Source organism: Euwallacea similis, chromosome 9 (assembly GCF_039881205.1).
Source record: "Euwallacea similis isolate ESF13 chromosome 9, ESF131.1, whole genome shotgun sequence".
NCBI classification, from domain to species: Eukaryota; Metazoa; Arthropoda; class Insecta; order Coleoptera; family Curculionidae; genus Euwallacea; species Euwallacea similis.
Genome location: NC_089617.1, coordinates 1,159,714 through 1,178,150, shown reverse-complemented (window position 1 = coordinate 1,178,150; position 18,437 = coordinate 1,159,714). Strand labels below are relative to the sequence as shown.

The 18,437-nt window shown below is 36.9% G+C and overlaps 1 protein-coding gene across 2 annotated transcripts in view; it reads left to right on the top strand.

The window, feature by feature from the left end:
- LOC136410861 (membralin) overlaps window positions 1–5,211 on the top strand; it is a 41,349-nt gene extending 36,138 nt beyond the window's left edge. For both annotated transcript variants that reach the window (XM_066393217.1, XM_066393218.1), the window contains exons 9-12: window positions 2,111–2,210; window positions 3,333–3,475; window positions 3,530–3,707; window positions 4,584–5,211. In XM_066393217.1, the coding sequence (XP_066249314.1) occupies window positions 2,111–2,210; window positions 3,333–3,475; window positions 3,530–3,707; window positions 4,584–4,733 (571 nt within the window). In that variant the 3' untranslated portion in view covers window positions 4,734–5,211. The remainder of the gene's footprint in view (window positions 1–2,110; window positions 2,211–3,332; window positions 3,476–3,529; window positions 3,708–4,583) is intronic.
- Window positions 5,212–18,437: the final 13,226 nt, after the last annotated feature.

Sequence of the window (18,437 nt, the reverse complement as noted above, 5' to 3'; positions counted from 1 at the left end):
AGAGGTTTCAGGAAATTTTAAATAATAATCTGAGCTATTTTGCTGTTTTTTTGTTTCAAGTTTGAGTAGTAGAGTAACTAGTGCGTAATTCTGGGTAATAGAATATTTTGAAATAATTCCATCAAGTTCCACCTACCTACGAACTGAAATAATAATCCCCATGGTATTCGGCAAACAATGTTTAATAAAGTATTCGCCCTCTACTTTTTAGAATCTCACTCGAAATATTTTATTAAAATTTTACGGTTTGTTTGAAATGAGAATAAAAATTAAGTTTGATTCCCTTTTTTTTCGGGAATTCGTTCCTGTTTTTGTCGTCGAGACAAAATTACCTCTTATAACCGTTTGTCTTTTTTGAGGATAAATATTTATGTGTGCTTTGTTTCGAATGGAAATAACTGTTGCTTGCAATCTCCCAGAATATATGTCGAATATAACCACCGAATAATCAAATCGTTTCGTTCGACTGATAAATTTAAATTACAATTGAAAATATTTTGTATATATACACATTTACCTAACAAGAGTGATATAAGTCTCTACAGCTTCATTAACCCAAATGAACGTGGGATCCATTATTCATGTTCATATACAGGAAAAGCCAGTAGATTAATCAAAACTCATTAGAAAATTCTCATCGGAGTCAACTTTGATATTCGCTATAATAGGCCTAAAATGTCTAAAATCCAAAAATAAACAGCCAAATCCCATTTTTTCCTTTCTGTTTGTTGAGAAGGCGAAGTATTTGAATGATTTCCTTTGGAAAACAGATTTTGTTTGAATGTAAGTTAAACTTCCGAACAAGTCTTCAGTTCCAAAGAAGTTTCGCTTATTAACTTTGTGCCGTCCGCTGGACCCCTTGTTGCCTCGTTTTCTGTTCCTTTTGACCAGAAATGATATTATATATCAACGTGGGTATTTTTTGGACCCGCAAGAACACGGGACGAAAACATAGGAACGACATTAAACGAGCTAATGGGATTGCCAAAGCGACGGAAAAATCTCGTCTTTCCCCTCCCGAAAACGCCCGTTGGCTTTTGTACGTCAACTGGCGTTCGCTTTGTTTCTCTTTCTTATTATCCACCGGAGGAATTTTTCAAAGGATCTATATACATCCCTTTTTAATGAAACTGGAACTTGGCTTCAGCCGATACAGGGATAATAAACTTCATGAACCAAATACAATACCGTTTTCGTTTTCTAATAATATGACTGAAATCCTCTGTGAACTCAAATATCACCATAAATTCGGAAATTTCAACAGATTCGGGATGCCTTTTCTTTCTTTCTAATCTTCCCTTTAGTTTGATCTTGACCTGGAGACAGATGACTAACTAAAGCTCTGTTTAGCGAGTAAATATTAATCGTAAAGATCATTTCTCTGATTTCCAAATTTCCTTCCAATCTCCACACAAATTTCCGATTGTTTTACCGGAGTTTTCCAAACTTTGAAACTTAACACAATCACAAAAGTTAAAAAAATGTTTAAGGTTCTTCCTCTAGATCGTATTTCTCTTCGTGTTCTTCATTTCTAGATGTCCAAAGTTGAATTGTCGTATCGCAACGTTTGCATTTTATGAAACTACTTGACTTGATTTTCCATACAGGAAGCTTGAGTTGAAGTCACTTCAAGTAGCTTGAGTATCAAGTACAGCAGTGAACCCCTAGGGAGTATTTTGTAATAGTTTATGTCTGCCTTGCCGACAGTACAACTGCAGGTAAGCTTAGAACAAAATTGGAAAACTTTTGACGGGCTGAAACTGAGCAATCTAGAAGTGTAGCTCTCGACCGAGTAAGTACATAAATATGGTTTTAAGCCACATAAAATTTCAGCTCAATTCATTAATTAATAATTGTCAAAGTACTGTCCAGAAGGGTACGTCAGTTATATTGGGGACACTGGACAACCTGGGCTAACCTGAAAGAGTTCTGAATTTGAAACCCGAAAGAACATGCTTCTGCGCTTACTTTCGCCGCGATAGAACTTTCGAGAACGTGAAATTTTATATGATCCTCTAGAACGTGTCGATCCAGTTAAATAACGTTGAAAATCGCCTTGATCTCGCATTGCAACTATTTGTTCGTACCTGTATGTATTTCTTTATTACAGATTCTTCTATTTGTACCACTTCGTCTTCTACGCATACCACTACAGATTTAATGGACAATATACTGGGCTGAGCTTAATCGTGCATTGGTTGTTTATCCAGGTAAGTTAGTGAACTTGTTTAATCCTTGAAACCTCCGAGTATAGCAAAATTTACTCTCAATTTCACCGGAAACCTCTAATTAGACTCGATTATCAACTCCTTTCCTAGCCTGAGACCAAATTTAATCCAGTCCATGGTGTATTTCGCATTTTCACCGTGACAGCGGCCTATTCAGCGCGACGGCGGCAATAACAACAACCCCATGGCCGGCGGGACGTGGATTGGCTAAATTACTGGCCCCCTCCGTGGATCTAAGTTATTTTTCTCATCGGCGACGTGGCCACCCGGGGCGGCAATAGCCTGGAAACGCACTGCGAGAGAGAGAATTACTCTGTCGTCAAAACCGACCCGACCGAGCACCCCAAATCCGAGCACATTACGTGCGAATGGCTATTTAATTTGGTTTTAACTTTTATTAACACTCGAAGAGTGTTTTTCCTTTGGATATTGCATTTTAGAAGAGGTTCGGCATAGCACATGCGCTAATGAAGGTTTTGACATGGATATTGCCCACGCGCAGTACCATATTGCATCTAATTATGTAGGCGAACCGTAAACACCCGCACGCATGATTTTTCAGCATAGAGCGGTGACGAATATCTCGTTAACCTGCCAAATTCCATCTGGAAGACATTTATTGATCAAAAAAATGCCTTTGGCTAAAGCGGGTGGGGATGAGGCAGTCCGAAAGTCTTATCATATAATATTTTCCGACAGAAACAAGCTCTGCGAGCAAATTAAAGGCAGCAAAAAGCAAAAAACAAGCTCCGACCGAAAGAGAATACCTGCGAAACTTTCTTGGGCTTTATTTTAATTTAATGCTAGAATGGCTCTGAGCTTTTACCGCTTCTGTTTTTTTCGGACAAGATGAATGCCATCCGCTTGTTTTGAGGTTTTTATGGGTGGCTTGTTGTTGTCTCTTATGTGAACTCCCATAGATTTAATGCAGGAACCAAAATACTTACATAAAATGTGACCGAAACATCTAATTTCTGATTCGTAGACAACGTTTGTGGCAAATCGACTTTGAATACCTATCGCATCGTTGCTTTGACGGACCGGGTCATTTACAGCTAAGTCAAAATATTTCATTCATATGAACGAACTATTTCAATCTTCCAGCATTCTATGATCTACTTTTTTCATCACTACGAGCTTCCCTCGATCCTGCAACAGATCCAGTTCGAACACATTTTAATCCGATCCACCCAGCAAAGACAGGTTGTTGTCGAACCCCACAATATGCCCACTTTTCCGCAAATTCGGTAAGTGAAGCAGGAATAGTCCAGCAACGTTTTGTAACATCTAAAATATCCCAGAGGACGATTCTCGCAACTGTTATCCGCGGTGAGGCCTTCCGCTACAACGCAGACGTCTACTATTGCGGTCACTCCTGTATCCACCGTCGCTACATCTACTGTGGCCACTTCAACATCCACGATCACTACTTCTTCGATTACGAGGGATACCGTTACTGTAGGAACAAATGCTCAACCTGTGAGTAAATTATTTTTGTCTTTTATATCTAGGGAATTTTGCTATAAATATCTCTCCCACCATAATAACATTAAGATTCACAATGTTCTATATTTCACGGTTTTCTGGGCCCAATCCTTGAGGATTCTGCCACATGTCGGAAAGATTTTGTTGAATTTACATACACTTATGCTATATTGTGGACAAACGGAAACTTTTTCAATTTCCTTTTATTAGGATTTAATAAATTTAAGCGAAGGGTGGTGACCGGTCATCAATCAGTGCAAAGTTGTTTACGACATGTGTACGTGTACTCGGGTTGATTAAAATACCCTCTTGTTTGCATTTTTAGCACATCAGGTATTGCTTACTTTGGCGATAATTCGAGAAACCGGAATTAACTCGGGTATTCTTGTTTATAGGTTTTTCCGATTTTTTTTCGGATAGATTTACTACGACTTAATAATCCAAATAATACATTCATACATTTAAGGTACAATTTCATCCCATAGCTCGTTTCAGTCAATTCTAAAACAATTCCCAACATTCTTATTATGAGGAGACAAAAGTCAACGCGATATACGAAAATAGCAAGGAACAGAAAGTTATGAAAAATTGTTTAATTTTGAAAAAACACATATTCCTGCTTTGGACTCGGAGGAGTAGTCGCGTTTAGTGTGGGGTGTGAGGAGGCGCTTGGACGGTCCTAGTGGACTACTACAGGGAATCTCTCTTATTGGAGGGGTTCAGAGGGGGCTACCTCGTTGCCATTCCCAAAAGGAAATTGGCGAGAGGAAGGTGGGAAATCTCGGCCTTCCCCCGGAATCTTTAGAACTCCCCCTCGAGTTGTTGGAGTATGCAGCATCCACGGGACTAAAGTTAATCCTTCACTTGCAGATCAACACCAGCCAATCAATTCAAACAGTCCCAGCCAGCATGGAGACCACGGAATCCCAAACCTCGGGCAGCAGCCCTTCGGTAGCCGTCTCCATCCAAACAAGCGATGAAGGCACGAGACTTCCTAACGGAGGTTTTGATCAGCCGTAAACCGCACTTGTTAGATGCCATATTGGGTTACCATTTACCAACTTTAATGGTTTCAGTTGCGAAGAGGCTGCTAAAAGAGACCCTGAATGATCGCGTTTTATTTATTCATTTTAGCGTGTAAAATTCTAGTTTTGCTGTAGGGTAGGAAAGTGATTTGAGGCTTCTTCGCAACTAAAACTTTGAATTTTTATTGTAAATATTGATAACATATTATATTTTTAAGGTGAAGTGTCATGAGTTAAGTACCTATGGGGCCCTTCATTCACCCCCTGGGCATGTCTAAATTTGAATTATAGCTTTATTTTCTGTGATTGGATTTACTAAGAGAATGATTATTTATTTAAAATAATTTTTTCGATTCCCCGAGGTGGAGTGTCTTTTAAGGGGTGAAAGTTATATTCCTTATTTTGTTTTTATTTTTGGTTGTTTAAAACAATATTGATCATTCAGGGCAAAAATATATGGAACTATTATACAATTTTCAGCGTTTCTTTTCAAGTATTCCCCGAAAACTCCCCATTCTCTGTGTTTACATACATTTACGGCTCGTGTCTTCAATCTAATATTCCAGGAATGCTCTCCAGTCTTGAAACAATATCGAATTATGAAATTTATCTCTTCCGGTATTCGCGGCAGTTCGAACGTTCAGGTGAGCCGTCTTCGGTGTTTTAAATTCTAGGCGTTGTTGAATAAATAATTAGTTTCTTTTGTCAAATTAAAGTTATGTATTTCAAGTTGCGTTGGAAAGGAATTTCGATTTAGGGACGATTTTTGATTATTAAGCGAATGGTTAAATATTTTAATAACAGGGAGAGAACAAATTGAAAAGTTTAAGAACGCAGTGGATATTCCGCGAATGTTATGAAAAATCTACGGGTCTGTAGAATAATTTCCTGACTATAAGATACTGTAAGCGGTATATTAGTTTTATAAATCTTAGAGTTTCTAAAAATGTGAAAATATGCACGTGCCTACATACAAAATAAATAAATTGAATCTTAATGCACTTTTTTGAGCTACCCCATATGTTAAAAATTATGAGCAGCCCATACCTCCGCTAAGTCGAAATATTAAATTTTTATTTTATAATTCCTCCATTTTATAATATTTGCTTCTAAACCATTCTTGCATCTCCACAAGTTATACATTCCGGGACGCCTTGAATAGACTGATGAAGGCCAAGACGTTTCCAAAAATAACCGAATTCCCTAATCATATCCAGTGTCGCATCAGATCCACGTGCTCCAACTAACACAAACCGTGGCTCAAAATTAGCCACTGAAGGGCCCTAATAAACCCAGTTTAATGACTATTCGCGGGCCGATACAGAAATCAGACACATGTGGCCCTGAATATAATATAATTTTCATGAATGTTCAGCAAATTGACCAGGATCAGTTCTAAAAGAGGGTCTGGAGCCCTAATGAGGAGCTTATTGAATTGAATCCGTTTTTCAGTCGTCGGGGCGATAAATATGTAAAGCGCGGAAATTTATTCGATGAAGTTGGAGGGAATAATGGAGAAGGGTATTTCGGGAGCCTTTTCACCTGGTTTGTGTTAGTGTGTCATTCATGCCCCCGTAATAAGGTTTCTTTTATGTGTAGGTGGTCCGGAATGTCGTTCAATGAACGTTGAATAAGTAGTGAATATACAGAGGGGAAATAAAGTGCCCCTTCAACATTAGCGAAACTTCCCCCTTCATCATATAAATATCTCGAGGTTTATTTGCTTAAGCAATTCGTCTCCCACGGGTAAACGAAAAGGCTCCAGCAAAGTCAGTCCAATTGATAATTGGCCCACTGAACCGTATTTTAGCGGTGATGTGCGAGTTTCGGCATGCGAGCTGTGACGTAACATCTCGAAAGTCGAAAGGGCAGTAAAGGGGGGTTGTTGCGGCATCGTCAATCAGTAATTCTGCTAGTTCGTTGACTGGAAGCCGCCCAGTGAGCTGGAAGGCCTGCATTTGCCCGATAATGCACACATCAGTTCGAGGTTCTAATATCGACAAAAAATTAGGGGGTGATTTATTTTCATGTAGGTCCTTTCCTAAATGCAATTAAAGAGAAACAGTCAAGTTCGCCATGAAAAAAAAAGATCAAAAACACCTGAAATTTCCACTTTAATTTCCTTTAGGCTTTAAATAAACTAAGGGAAGTGGAAACCTGAACCGAATTGCAGTAACTTGAGACACTTCTTTGTAATTCATGGGATTTCCCGGTATATTTGTCATTCATTCCGGCCGCTCCCTATCTTTCTCTAATTCCTACACTCCACCTATTTGCTTGTCCTTATCCCAGGCTTTGCCGTATTTAATCTCTCTCTGCTCCATTTGTCTCAATCTCAGAAACAATGTATTATTTAAAGACGCCCTTCTTTGTCGGTTCTCCAACTATTTGAAATTTTCGTTTACTTTTGCGAGAAATTGTTTGCTTTTACTCTAATACTATCAGAAATCAAGGAAATAGGCTTACTAGCTTTTAACGGAATAAGTCTTTTAACGGTATTTGTTGCCTTTTGGCTTTGTTTTACTATTAGCCTTTAAATACTTATCGCGGCGATGTAGGATGAGAATTTCTTAATGATTGTGATTGCACGAATGATTTCGATGGTGACTGTCGATGTATCCAAGGAGGATTTAACGATTTATTTTTTTCGTGCAATCAAAATCCAGTAAATCGAAATACACAGTCACTCAATACTCATATTATTATTTGAAAATATTTTACAGCTTTGCGACTTTCTAACAATATTGCTAGTAAAATCTTCATCGTCTATTAACAGGCGAAATTTTGACGATTTTTCTATCAAGGATAACAATTCAGTGGCTACCGCAATAAAAAAAACACACAAAAAGGAAAAATATGGATTAAATTGACATGTATCTTTTAGGGATCCATTTTGAAGACTTTAAAAATTATGAAAGGAACATAACAATTCACAGTAGTCAGTAAAGCTATGCATGAACTGAGAAACTTGTGATAAATGCCAAAATATCTGGGTTTAGGAGGCCAAGTTCATAATTGGACTTTGATACGTAGATACTTTGGTAGAAATAGACTCAAATAGTCTCGAGGAAATACTACAATCTCACAGGGAGTTAGGTGACAAACTGCCCTTAATAGCTTTCATTTGTGTTTTGAGAATTCCATGCTCAAGATTTAATTCCGAATATCTAATCTAATTGAATAACCTGAACTAACCTGAACTAACTTTTTAGAAGATTTTAAGTCAAGAGAGGTCAGTGCTTTTGCCTAAAAAAAAAACAAAAAGATAAGTCGGAATTGTTCTATACATATGTATAACATTCATGGTTTTTCAAATTGGTTGCTCGCGACTAAGATCCCAAAAACCGTAACAAATACGAAGTCGGTTAAATTAGGGTAAGCGCATTTTTGCCCAACAAAACTACGTTTTGTTGTGTTGAAACATAGTTTTGTTCGGTATAAAAATGCACAAGTTCACCGCAATTTAACCGACTTCATGTTTCGTACGATTTTCGAGACTCCAATGGTGAGCAGGGAGTTTGAATAGCCCGACATGGAACAAATTGGATTAGATTTTGAGAATAGAGATAATATGGCAGTTTTCAAATAATTTTGGTTTAGTCGATGGGAAACATCTCAGAAGACCTCCTCCATATAGTGGAGCATACTACTACTATTATTAGCAATTTAGTAATATCGTATTACTGGGCATTGCAAATAGTACTTATGAAGCACCAATGGTGGGATGGGTGCCAACGGTCGCATATTTGATAGAAATGAGTTTGATAACACGTCTCTAGGAACGCGTTAGTAAAAAGAAAGTTAAAACTGCCAGGAATTAATCAACGTACCTTAAGTCTGTAAAGGAGATAAAGCTTTTGCACTCCGAAAAGATTTTTTAAAACCTTGCAATAGGGAAGAATGGAATATTGAACGTCCCGAGTTCAACAAACGTTAAAGCAGGGCAAGGGGAATAATCTTCTCTCAGATATAAGCTGCACTAATATAATTTGTCCTAACTTGAACCGATTTCAAATAACATTTTCATGTTTTCTGAACTTCCCTTCCTTGTATTTCCAGTAACTAAACTGTCCTAAATTCATCCATTTTCATGTTTGATGCACATGTTTGGCACAACTTTTCCCACTTTCCGGGTGAAGTGAACGGAGTTCAGATCAAATTTTCATGTTTGGTGGACTTTCCTTTCTTCTGTTTTCCGCAACTGAACTGACCTTGATTCTTCCATTTGCTTTCATGTTAAATAGATATTCATTCTCAGTGTTTAAATGATGTAAAGTAACTTCAGTTCGCTTTTTCACGTTCTCTGTCATCCCTAATTGACCTAATCTAACATTCGCATCCCTAAACAGATTCCTCGTTACTGAATTTTTTAAACCATCCCCCAATTTAAATGAAACAAGCCCATTGTGTAAATTGCGAGCGGTGTTGTAATGAAATGCCTCCGAGATCAATATCTCACGGCAGCTGATTAAATGGCGACATTATCCGGATATTGCCGTTCGAAATTTCTATGGCAAGACGCTGGCCACGAACATTTAGTTGGAAATATGGGGACGGGGCATGTAAAACTGTCGTTTGAGGATACTAGTTTAGCCGGTTTATTCGATCCATTCTGCCCGCCCTTGTTTTCTCTGCTTAAATTGGCTTGTAAGGAGATTTTTTATTCGCCTTTGAACACGCCAGAGTGATAGTAATTGACTTCTGTTTCTCGCGATTAGTTTTAAGGGAAGTTCAGATAAATGTGACGAGAAATTCTAGAAATATCTAGAATAAGTTTGTTTATTTTTCGTGGCCCCGCCTACGTCGGCCGCCTGGCATTAATACCTAGCTTGACACCCGGTAGTAATTTAACTTCCTGCAAGGAAACTAAAAGCTAAATAGACTCCAGGTTTGGGCTAACTAACTTATTCCGTGCTTTCACAATGGACAAAAGCACACGTCCTTTGCCTCGTCATTTATTTGCAGCTAACCCCGTGTCCCTAATGGACCCTTTTAGGTGCTCTTAATTTTTTGAAATGTTTAAGCCCAAGGTAAAGATATTTCCGGGGACGGAGTGGCGCTTCCGATTTCAGGGATCAATTACATGATCCGATTGTTTGTTCTGCCATTACTTGATGAAATCTATGCCGATGGACAGGCAGGCAGACGAGCAACGTGAGCCCCCTTTCGATCCCCGGGATATTCGTCGAAAAAGGGAAACAACGTTTATTTTTCGAATCGATAGGAGCGCCGCTTGTTTTGGATTTGGGATTGTTTGTTTTTCGATACTAAAAAACAAAAACGCAATTTCTTCGAGAGAAAAGATTTCTAATTAATTATTTATTTTCCATTTCTGCAGCCCGCGGGCGGCTGTAGTAATGAGATTTTGTTATACTAGTGAAGATATCGGGCATTGTTTTGAGTTTTACGAGTTTGGGGCGATTTTTCACCTAGGGAGGGATTTATCTCTCGAAAAAGCCGGATTAGAGGGTGTAATTAATTTAAATCAAACAGAGACATTTTGCTTAACTCGTAAATTATTAAACTTTGTTAAGAAAGTTATGAGGAAACGTCCATTTTTATTTTCTAATCTCAATATGGAGGGTTCTTAAGTAGCAGGAGAATTTTTAACGAGCTCTGAAGATTTCATTCAAGTACCTGCCGAAATATTCGCAGCTCTGAAGAATTTACAAACATTATCCCGTGGATTGTGAGATAAATGTGACCCCGAACTCCTCGCTAAATTAAAACTTCCTTCAGGCCATTAAGATTAATACTGAGAATTTCAAGATTATAGTGAAACCATTAAAATGTATTTCAAATATAAAAATATCTGCAGGGGCCTAGAAAATTCTTTACAAACTGTTAAGCAACTCCTAACTTATTTTTGATTGACCTTTGCAGATCAGAAATCTCTTGAAATCGTTAAAATTCCTTAAAAATCACTGAATTTTCTCAAATACCAGCTAAACTCCTAGGATGTTCTAAAAATTTCCCTGTAGCTTTAAAATGCCTAACTGATGAAGTCAAAGCCTTTCTCATTACCATTTCGAGGCGAAACTCGAAAGTTCATGGATAATAGTGTAACTTTCGTAGTTCTAAGAGTTTAAGGTACCTAAATATCCGTCGGAATGGGCCTTTGGGTAGCCACCTTTGGTCCTGATTTGCTTCGGACAGTGTTCTCAGAGGTGCCATGACTTTGACCATTTAAATTGACATTCATTTGAAGCACCCATTTATAGCTTTATTACCACCGAAAGTAATAAACAAACCATCGTCAAAATAAACTAAAGATTTACTTTAATTAACACTACAAAGTAATGATCAATTTTAAAATCCCTGAATATCTCATTTATTGTTTACCAAATGTTCATCAAATTTGCAGGGTGTTTAGGATTCTCGAGGTCTAACCGACTATTTCTTTAGTTACCAGAAGAGGAGCACCTGCTCGCGCTCCTTCTTCTTCATTTCCTGCCTTTCCTATCCAGACATTCAAAATGCTTGCTTCTGTCAGACAGAATTTTCTATCATACCATTTTCAGTAGGACATCAACGAAAAGAGAAGCGAAATCTTCTTTTAAAATTACGTTTTCTACTGCTACCCCTTTTTCTTCCCTCACATCGTCCTCTTCGTTTACTAGCTTTTTAGTCAAAATTGGGGTCGGTGATTTGTGGGAATCTCTTGCAAGTCACGTTCTCCTGCAGATCACACTTCAAAGCATCACGCACTTGGCAAAAATCTAATTTTTGACGGTGTCTGTACTTGCCGGCAATTGCGATATATACCGAACAATTTTGTGATTCAATTTTTTCAATTTCAATTCATATTTGCAATTGCCTCCATCACGTTGAGTAACAATCAGGGTCCTTTCTCTATTTGTTTATTCACGCATGTTGGGACATCCCGACGGAGAAGTTCAATTCTGCAAGCGAAGAATCGGGAAATGTACCATCCCGTACACGATATCAACAATTGAAATTGCATTCTGTGTTTGTTTATTGTTAAAATTCTTGTTTTTGCTATGTGAAATAGCATACATATTCTCTATCATATTTTTCTTGTTGGCCAACGGGGGTTTTGTCAAATATCCTAAAAAATTTCATCTTGGTCCAAAAAGAAATCTCTGAAAAGCTAGGCTTAGGCCACAAATCTCGACTATTAATAACATCTTTATAATCAAATGGAATTCCAACTATAAAAAATATTCCCCTCTACTACTATAAAACTCTGCTATAAAAAACTTTTCCCTCTTTGGATTTTTGGAAGACTTTGGGACACAAAGTTTATCTGCTAATCTCTTGACATCTTGTCTTATAATATGATTAAGGATATTCTCTCCAGTTACGTGTTTCCCCTATTTTAAACCCGAAATTTCCACTTCGTTTGTCCGTTATTACATTTGTTTCCTTTGACTTTCATCGCCTTTATTTTTTAGGTCGTCTAGTTTTTCATTAAACAGACCCATTCGCCTCAAACTCATCCTCATCTTCAGCGCTGCTTCTATTAACTCTGCCTTTATTGCCACTGCTCTCGGAGCCTGCAAGTTTGTTCGGTCGGTATAAATTATCATAATAAGTTTTTGGCGCTTCATCATCATCATCTATCAGCCAAGTTCCAAGCAGTTGATATTGAGCTTCTTTACCTTTGTTGTAAATTAATTATTTTCTTCCGCTATAGGGTTTTGGGTTCTCACTTTTGTCCGTAGCTCCTTCAAATACTGCCCCTCCAAGTCCCGTTCTTTAATAATCGAAGAATAGTATAGTCTACACATTTTGCTCGCGTGTAGCTTACGTCTATTATACTATCAGACTAGTCCGTTGTGACACAAAATCGATGAGCACTTTACCACAAATTACATAGACTTGAGCTCCTGTAACTTACTTTGTAGCAGAAATATACTTTTTTCAGTTCATTAGGAGTCAATGCCTCACATGTATTCCATTGTTAGAGAATTTTTAGAAACGATGTAGGATTACAAGAACTATCAGATGACTTAAAACTCCTTTCAAAGCATTAGAAGATTTATTAAAGCGTGCAAATAATCTTTTAGCTTGCAAACTTGGTTTCACCCTGGACTCACTAAATTAGAGCATATCTTCAGAATTAAGTAGGTCAGTCATTCGGAACTTACGTAAGTTCTTTTGTAGTCTCCAAACTCCTTACTAGGTCAGTTTAATTAATAGAAAGGTGAGATGTATAAATTAACAAACATGAAAATATTTTTGTGAAGTCAGTTGAAGTTACTTGAAAACTGAGAGAATTGTCTATCGAATATGAAAATGTGAGTTAGTCACTTCATGTCTCGTGAAAAAACGTATCTATCAAACAAAAATAGAAGAATCGAGATTAGTTTGAAATCACAAGAAAGGAAAGTTAATAATGCATGAAAATGACTTTAAATTAATCACTACACATCACCTGAGACAAAATAATCTATGAAACACCAAAATACAAAAATAGAATTAAACAATATCCATACGAATACATAATGCTACATTTACTGTTACAAATTCCCTTCCCACTTTGATCACGTTAATGATTATTATATTCAATTTCAGGGCTTAATTAGTACGTAGTTCTTTATAAAACTGATAAAGGACACACATTTTATACCAAATATTCTATTACTGTTTAAATTTGCGACCAATTATAGAACTAAGGCAACAGATATTTAGGCTCCTCGTTAGTAATGGAGGTCTGGGCTAATTAGGGGGATTAATAGTTGTTATCGGCCAGCCTAAACTGTACACTGGAGTAGGTTTAATGGACTGTTTTGTGACTTTTCAACTTAAAATTGTGTTGCATCGAAATATGGATTTGAGTAATGGAAATGAGTTTTTCGAAGTTTAATGTTATTTTTACTGGAAGTTGAGATTATCCCCAGGGATCAAAAATATATGTAGGGAACAGCACAGTTAATAGAAGTGAAAGAGAAACGGAGAGAGAGAAATGTCCAAGATTCAATATTTTGTTAATATGCTTTTGCCCGTGTACCCAAGTAGCGACTTGCCACTTTAACAGTTTACAGAAAAACTGGCTTTTACAGAAACTACCAGAAATAAAATAATATTAAAAATACACACACCTTCCCATGTATCTTCCGTCTGACACCCTCGAAACCCTTCACACGTCCCGATTTCAACCCTTAAGACGCTCAAAACCACCTGAAACTCCTTAAGCCGACAACGTCGCCTTGGCCCTTCTCCGATTTCACACGGAATCTTTCAGAGCCCGCTACGTCTCATGTACTTTTCCCTTTTCCTCGGTTTGATGCTGAATATTTTTCATGTTTGCATTATTGATAGCGAGCCGCGCGGTCCGAAGATTTTTCACGATTCTCACTCCACCTTTCTCTTTTTTCTCCAGATATGCTAGATATCACTGTATTATTTGGATGTGTGTATTCCATCTTGGAAGAGGGAATAAATTGTTATCGAAGATGTGTCGCCAAAGGCCATTGCTACTGCAGATGTGTCACTGGTGAATTTTATTATGATGAATTGGGGATGTGCTAAATTAAAACAAACCGATGAAGGGATGGTCCAACATCAGCTTGCTGCCAACTCAACACTCCCTTATAGCTCTTAAATAACAATTTTCCATTTGCAAACATAACTTCTGAAAATACGACTCACATTTCTTTTAACAAACATAATCCCTTGGTATCTGACGCGTGTTTCTCTGAAGATGTACCTACGTATCCCTCGATGCAATAACTGTAGATGATGTCACTTGTCAGCTACGTGTATTCTCAAGCAATAACAACCCTTAATATGTGTTAATTACCCAAGAATACACGTGACCAACCAAGTTACTTGTTTCGAACTTTGCGGAGACTTCGAGTTTGGCCGGCACCTGCTGATTTGCTGGAAATTTAAAGTTACTCAGGTTGTAAACAGTTGGAGAGTTGGTCGGAACTTGGGTTTGTGTTTATTGTAATGTGAGGAGATATCTTATTTTGTAAAATCTTCTACCTGTTATATCCGAGTATTTCACTGCAGAAAAAATAATAAAATGCAGCTTAGATGAATGACCTTGAAAATGATATAAACTTAATTGCATCCCAATCAAATGGCTGTGGAAATAGTACCAAAGAATGCAATCTTGAGCTCCAGCTTTCTACTTAAGGTAGTTGATGAATCAGTCAAAAGCGCATCCAGCACTAAGTTCTTCGGTGTTATTTGGATCAGAAGTTAGCTTGGTCTAACCATGTGGATTAAGTTTTTGCCAACATTGGCTCATATGTATTATGTTACTTTACAATGCTCGTACACAAAATCACTTCAAATTTGAGGACTTGCACAGGAAATATATACTTCTACTAGAAATGAAATGAACTATTGAAGTGTAACCTCATGAAACTGCTATTTTATAATCAGTTAAGTGCACATTTTATGTTCTTAGTTTTTATTTCATTTAGTGTGGTCGCTTAACATTCCATTTACTAATTAGCTTAGAGTCTATTTATTTGTTTTTTGTGTATTGAGTAACGTAGTATCTTTATGTTCATTTATATTAATGCGTGCCCGATCTCGGATGTTACTAAACAATGGATAATTAATAAGAAACAGGGTGATTTCAATGTATTGACAATAAAAATAAATAATTAAGGTAGTTACAGGCGTAACGAAAAAATATATATAATTAGGATCTTAATATACACGGAATGGATCGTGCCCCTGAAACTCGATTACGGCACATCCTACCCATGCGAAAAGTGCCACTTTCCGCATTATTTGCACAATATACTATTAGACATAACTCAGTGACAATTATTCTCGGTTAAACCTGTAACTTCAACAATCATAAATACCAATTTGCAGTAGATTTAGCAGTTCATAACCATCGAAATACGTGTGCCAAATGCGATATAGAGCGCTCACATCCGACGCGGGAATCCATTAACGGAAAATAAAAAAGGCTCTTCAATTGGACTAGGCGTAATAAAGGTAATATCGCTGTGCAGCGATTTTCCAATTAAAATGCAATAAATGAAATTGAGCGAAAAACGAATGGGAAGTCCCCGGTAATAAAACTTTGAAAAAAGAGTTTTGTGCCACATCGAAACTCGAGGAAGAAGATTAATTTTTCAGGCCCTCGACGTGGAAGTGAAAAGTTAATAGAAACGTGGGAACACGACTTATTGGTACCGACATTAGGGCGAGTACCGAGTCCTCGTAGAGAGCATCGAATCTATGCAAGATACGTGGAAATATGACTCAGATGTGTTTCGACAGAGCAGTTCGATGAAAAAGACAAATTCGTGTGAAATATTGTCTATAGTACGTACACCTCTAAGTTTTAGGTGATCAATTTTTCCTGTATTTGTAAATCGATGACTATTGGCCAGAAGTGCAATATATTTTCAAACACTAATAATTTATAAATATATTAAAAAATTGGCACGTGATACTCTACTAAGTACGCCTCTGACCTATAAGCAATAAAATATTTTTTCTCCAATTAATAGATTTGACGAGTTGCTAACTCATACCGAATCCAGTGGCGCAACAAAATTTTTTTAGGGTGCCAAATTAATAAGGAAATATAACTTTGGAAACAACAAACAAAATGTCTGCCACAAATCTCTAATGTGTGAAAAAGGTCCACACCACGGAAATCTAACTTAACGTCATAGACTATGTTTAGGGTCATTTGACCTAAATATTCATCTGTTTAGTAGTCTTTCATCGGTGGTGCCTTTTTTCATACTATTTGTTTATTTACATTAAAATTTCCTGAAGGTTTCCACGTTCCAGAGCACACAAGCTCTGCCGCAATGCCGTGTTGTCCAGACGGACGTTTGCCAGAGGTGTTGCCGAAAATCTCGCCTCGAAATGAATTACTACTAATTTAACTCCACCACCTTTCTCAAATTTCCTAAACCACGGATTACAGATGAACATTTTAGAGCAACATCTAAACAGTTCGTATAACTCTTAATACTCTAACAGCATAGTTGGGAGGCAAAGTTGGGAATTTAATTACGACGTGCATTTCGGTTAGTGGCACTGCATTTTCTAATTAATAACAGTCATGTGATGTCTCACTTTGTTCCTATAAATTGAAAAATATAATAGATCATCAGCTTGTTAATATTACTTATAGGGGAGAAGGGCACAGGGAAGCAGTGCGATTTGAACTTTTTAACTTAAATGCTGGATAAATAAGTTTGTCACACGTGGCCGGAGGCGTCGGATTTTACCTGAATTGTCCAAGAGTAAAATCCAATGTAAGAAGCTGATATCTGGATATTTGTATTTCCTATGCGAATTCTTGTATAACCTGGAAGCCATGGAAATTATATTAATTTATAGTCCAATTTCTCCATTCGAGATCTCCAAACAAAAATTCGTTATCTTTTTTCTTAACAGAATTGCCACGTTTATAGTTGTGAACAAATATACGCATTGATGCTCACAACTACTGAAAGTGGACAGAGAATAATACAGATACAAGTTATAAATTAGCAAATTTGGCTACTCTAGATTGAACTTATATTTTTTCCTTGGATGAAGTATACGTATAGCTTCTAAAAGCTCCTTAGGAGAAACCTTCTAGAACTTTTAATTTGCAAACTCCAAATTTGCATCATTTACTAAATTGTGGAATAGGTTTATGGTTTCTTGAAGATAACTTCATTCTTTTGTGTGACACTTCCAAGTTCATAGTTGGACCAGTCTCATAATTTAACTACAATACATAAATGGAGGTTTAAGAATGCTGAAATGGCACCTTCTAGATGATTCTATCGCAGATGATATATAGTCAAATTTTGAATTTGCTGTTAATTATTTAGGAAATTTAGTCTTCCACATTATGCTTTAACAGAGAATTTTCAGGTTTAGATTAGGCAAATTAACTTAGCAAGTCACAAAATATTAAAGTAGTAACTTAATTTTCAATTAATGGTTTCTTAGTAACAACTTTCTTATTATGTCTACATCTTCCAGGTTTTCATCCATATTGAGCTGAATTGAATCTCTAATTGAATTACATTTATAGGTGTTTAGATTTGCTAAATACGAATCTTCTAGAACTTTCCAACTTTGCAACTTAGAAATATTTAAATTTCGTAAAATGATTTAGCAAATTTTCGATAATTAAGTATCAATATTTTTCTTCTATCGCGAATTTCCAGGTTTAGAGCCCAAGTAAGTTAACATTTTCTCCAGACAAAGTGCCTATATAGATGCCTATTAATGCCAAAAGGGAACCTTCTAAAATCTTCCATATGTAGGTTAAGAATTTTTAAATTTGACCTAGTTTTAAAGTAGAGTTGTTATCTCTTGGTAATCACTTTCTTTACATGTCTACTCTTTTTAGATTTACAACTAGATTGACTTCAGATTTTCTCCAGAAATATCAGACACATAGATGGATGTGACTGAAGAAAAGTAACGTTTTGAAATCTTCTATTTGCAAATTACAAATTTTTTGCTTTGAGTTTAGGGATAAGCATTCCCACTTTCCTGACAGAATTGCGGGATGGGGTAAGAGCAGAGAAGCTCAGACATAAATACTGAAAATTGGTCATAATGAACTTTTAGAATTCATTGAGAAGTTAATTAACTGGAAAACCTCTAGAAGGCAAATATCCTTCCGGAGATTTTCTGGAGGTCCCGGACTAGCATGGTCCAGTTTCAAGATTCTCAGTGTTGATTATTTCGACTATGCGTGAAGAAAATGGAAGAGGAGACTGTTCATCATTATTTTAAA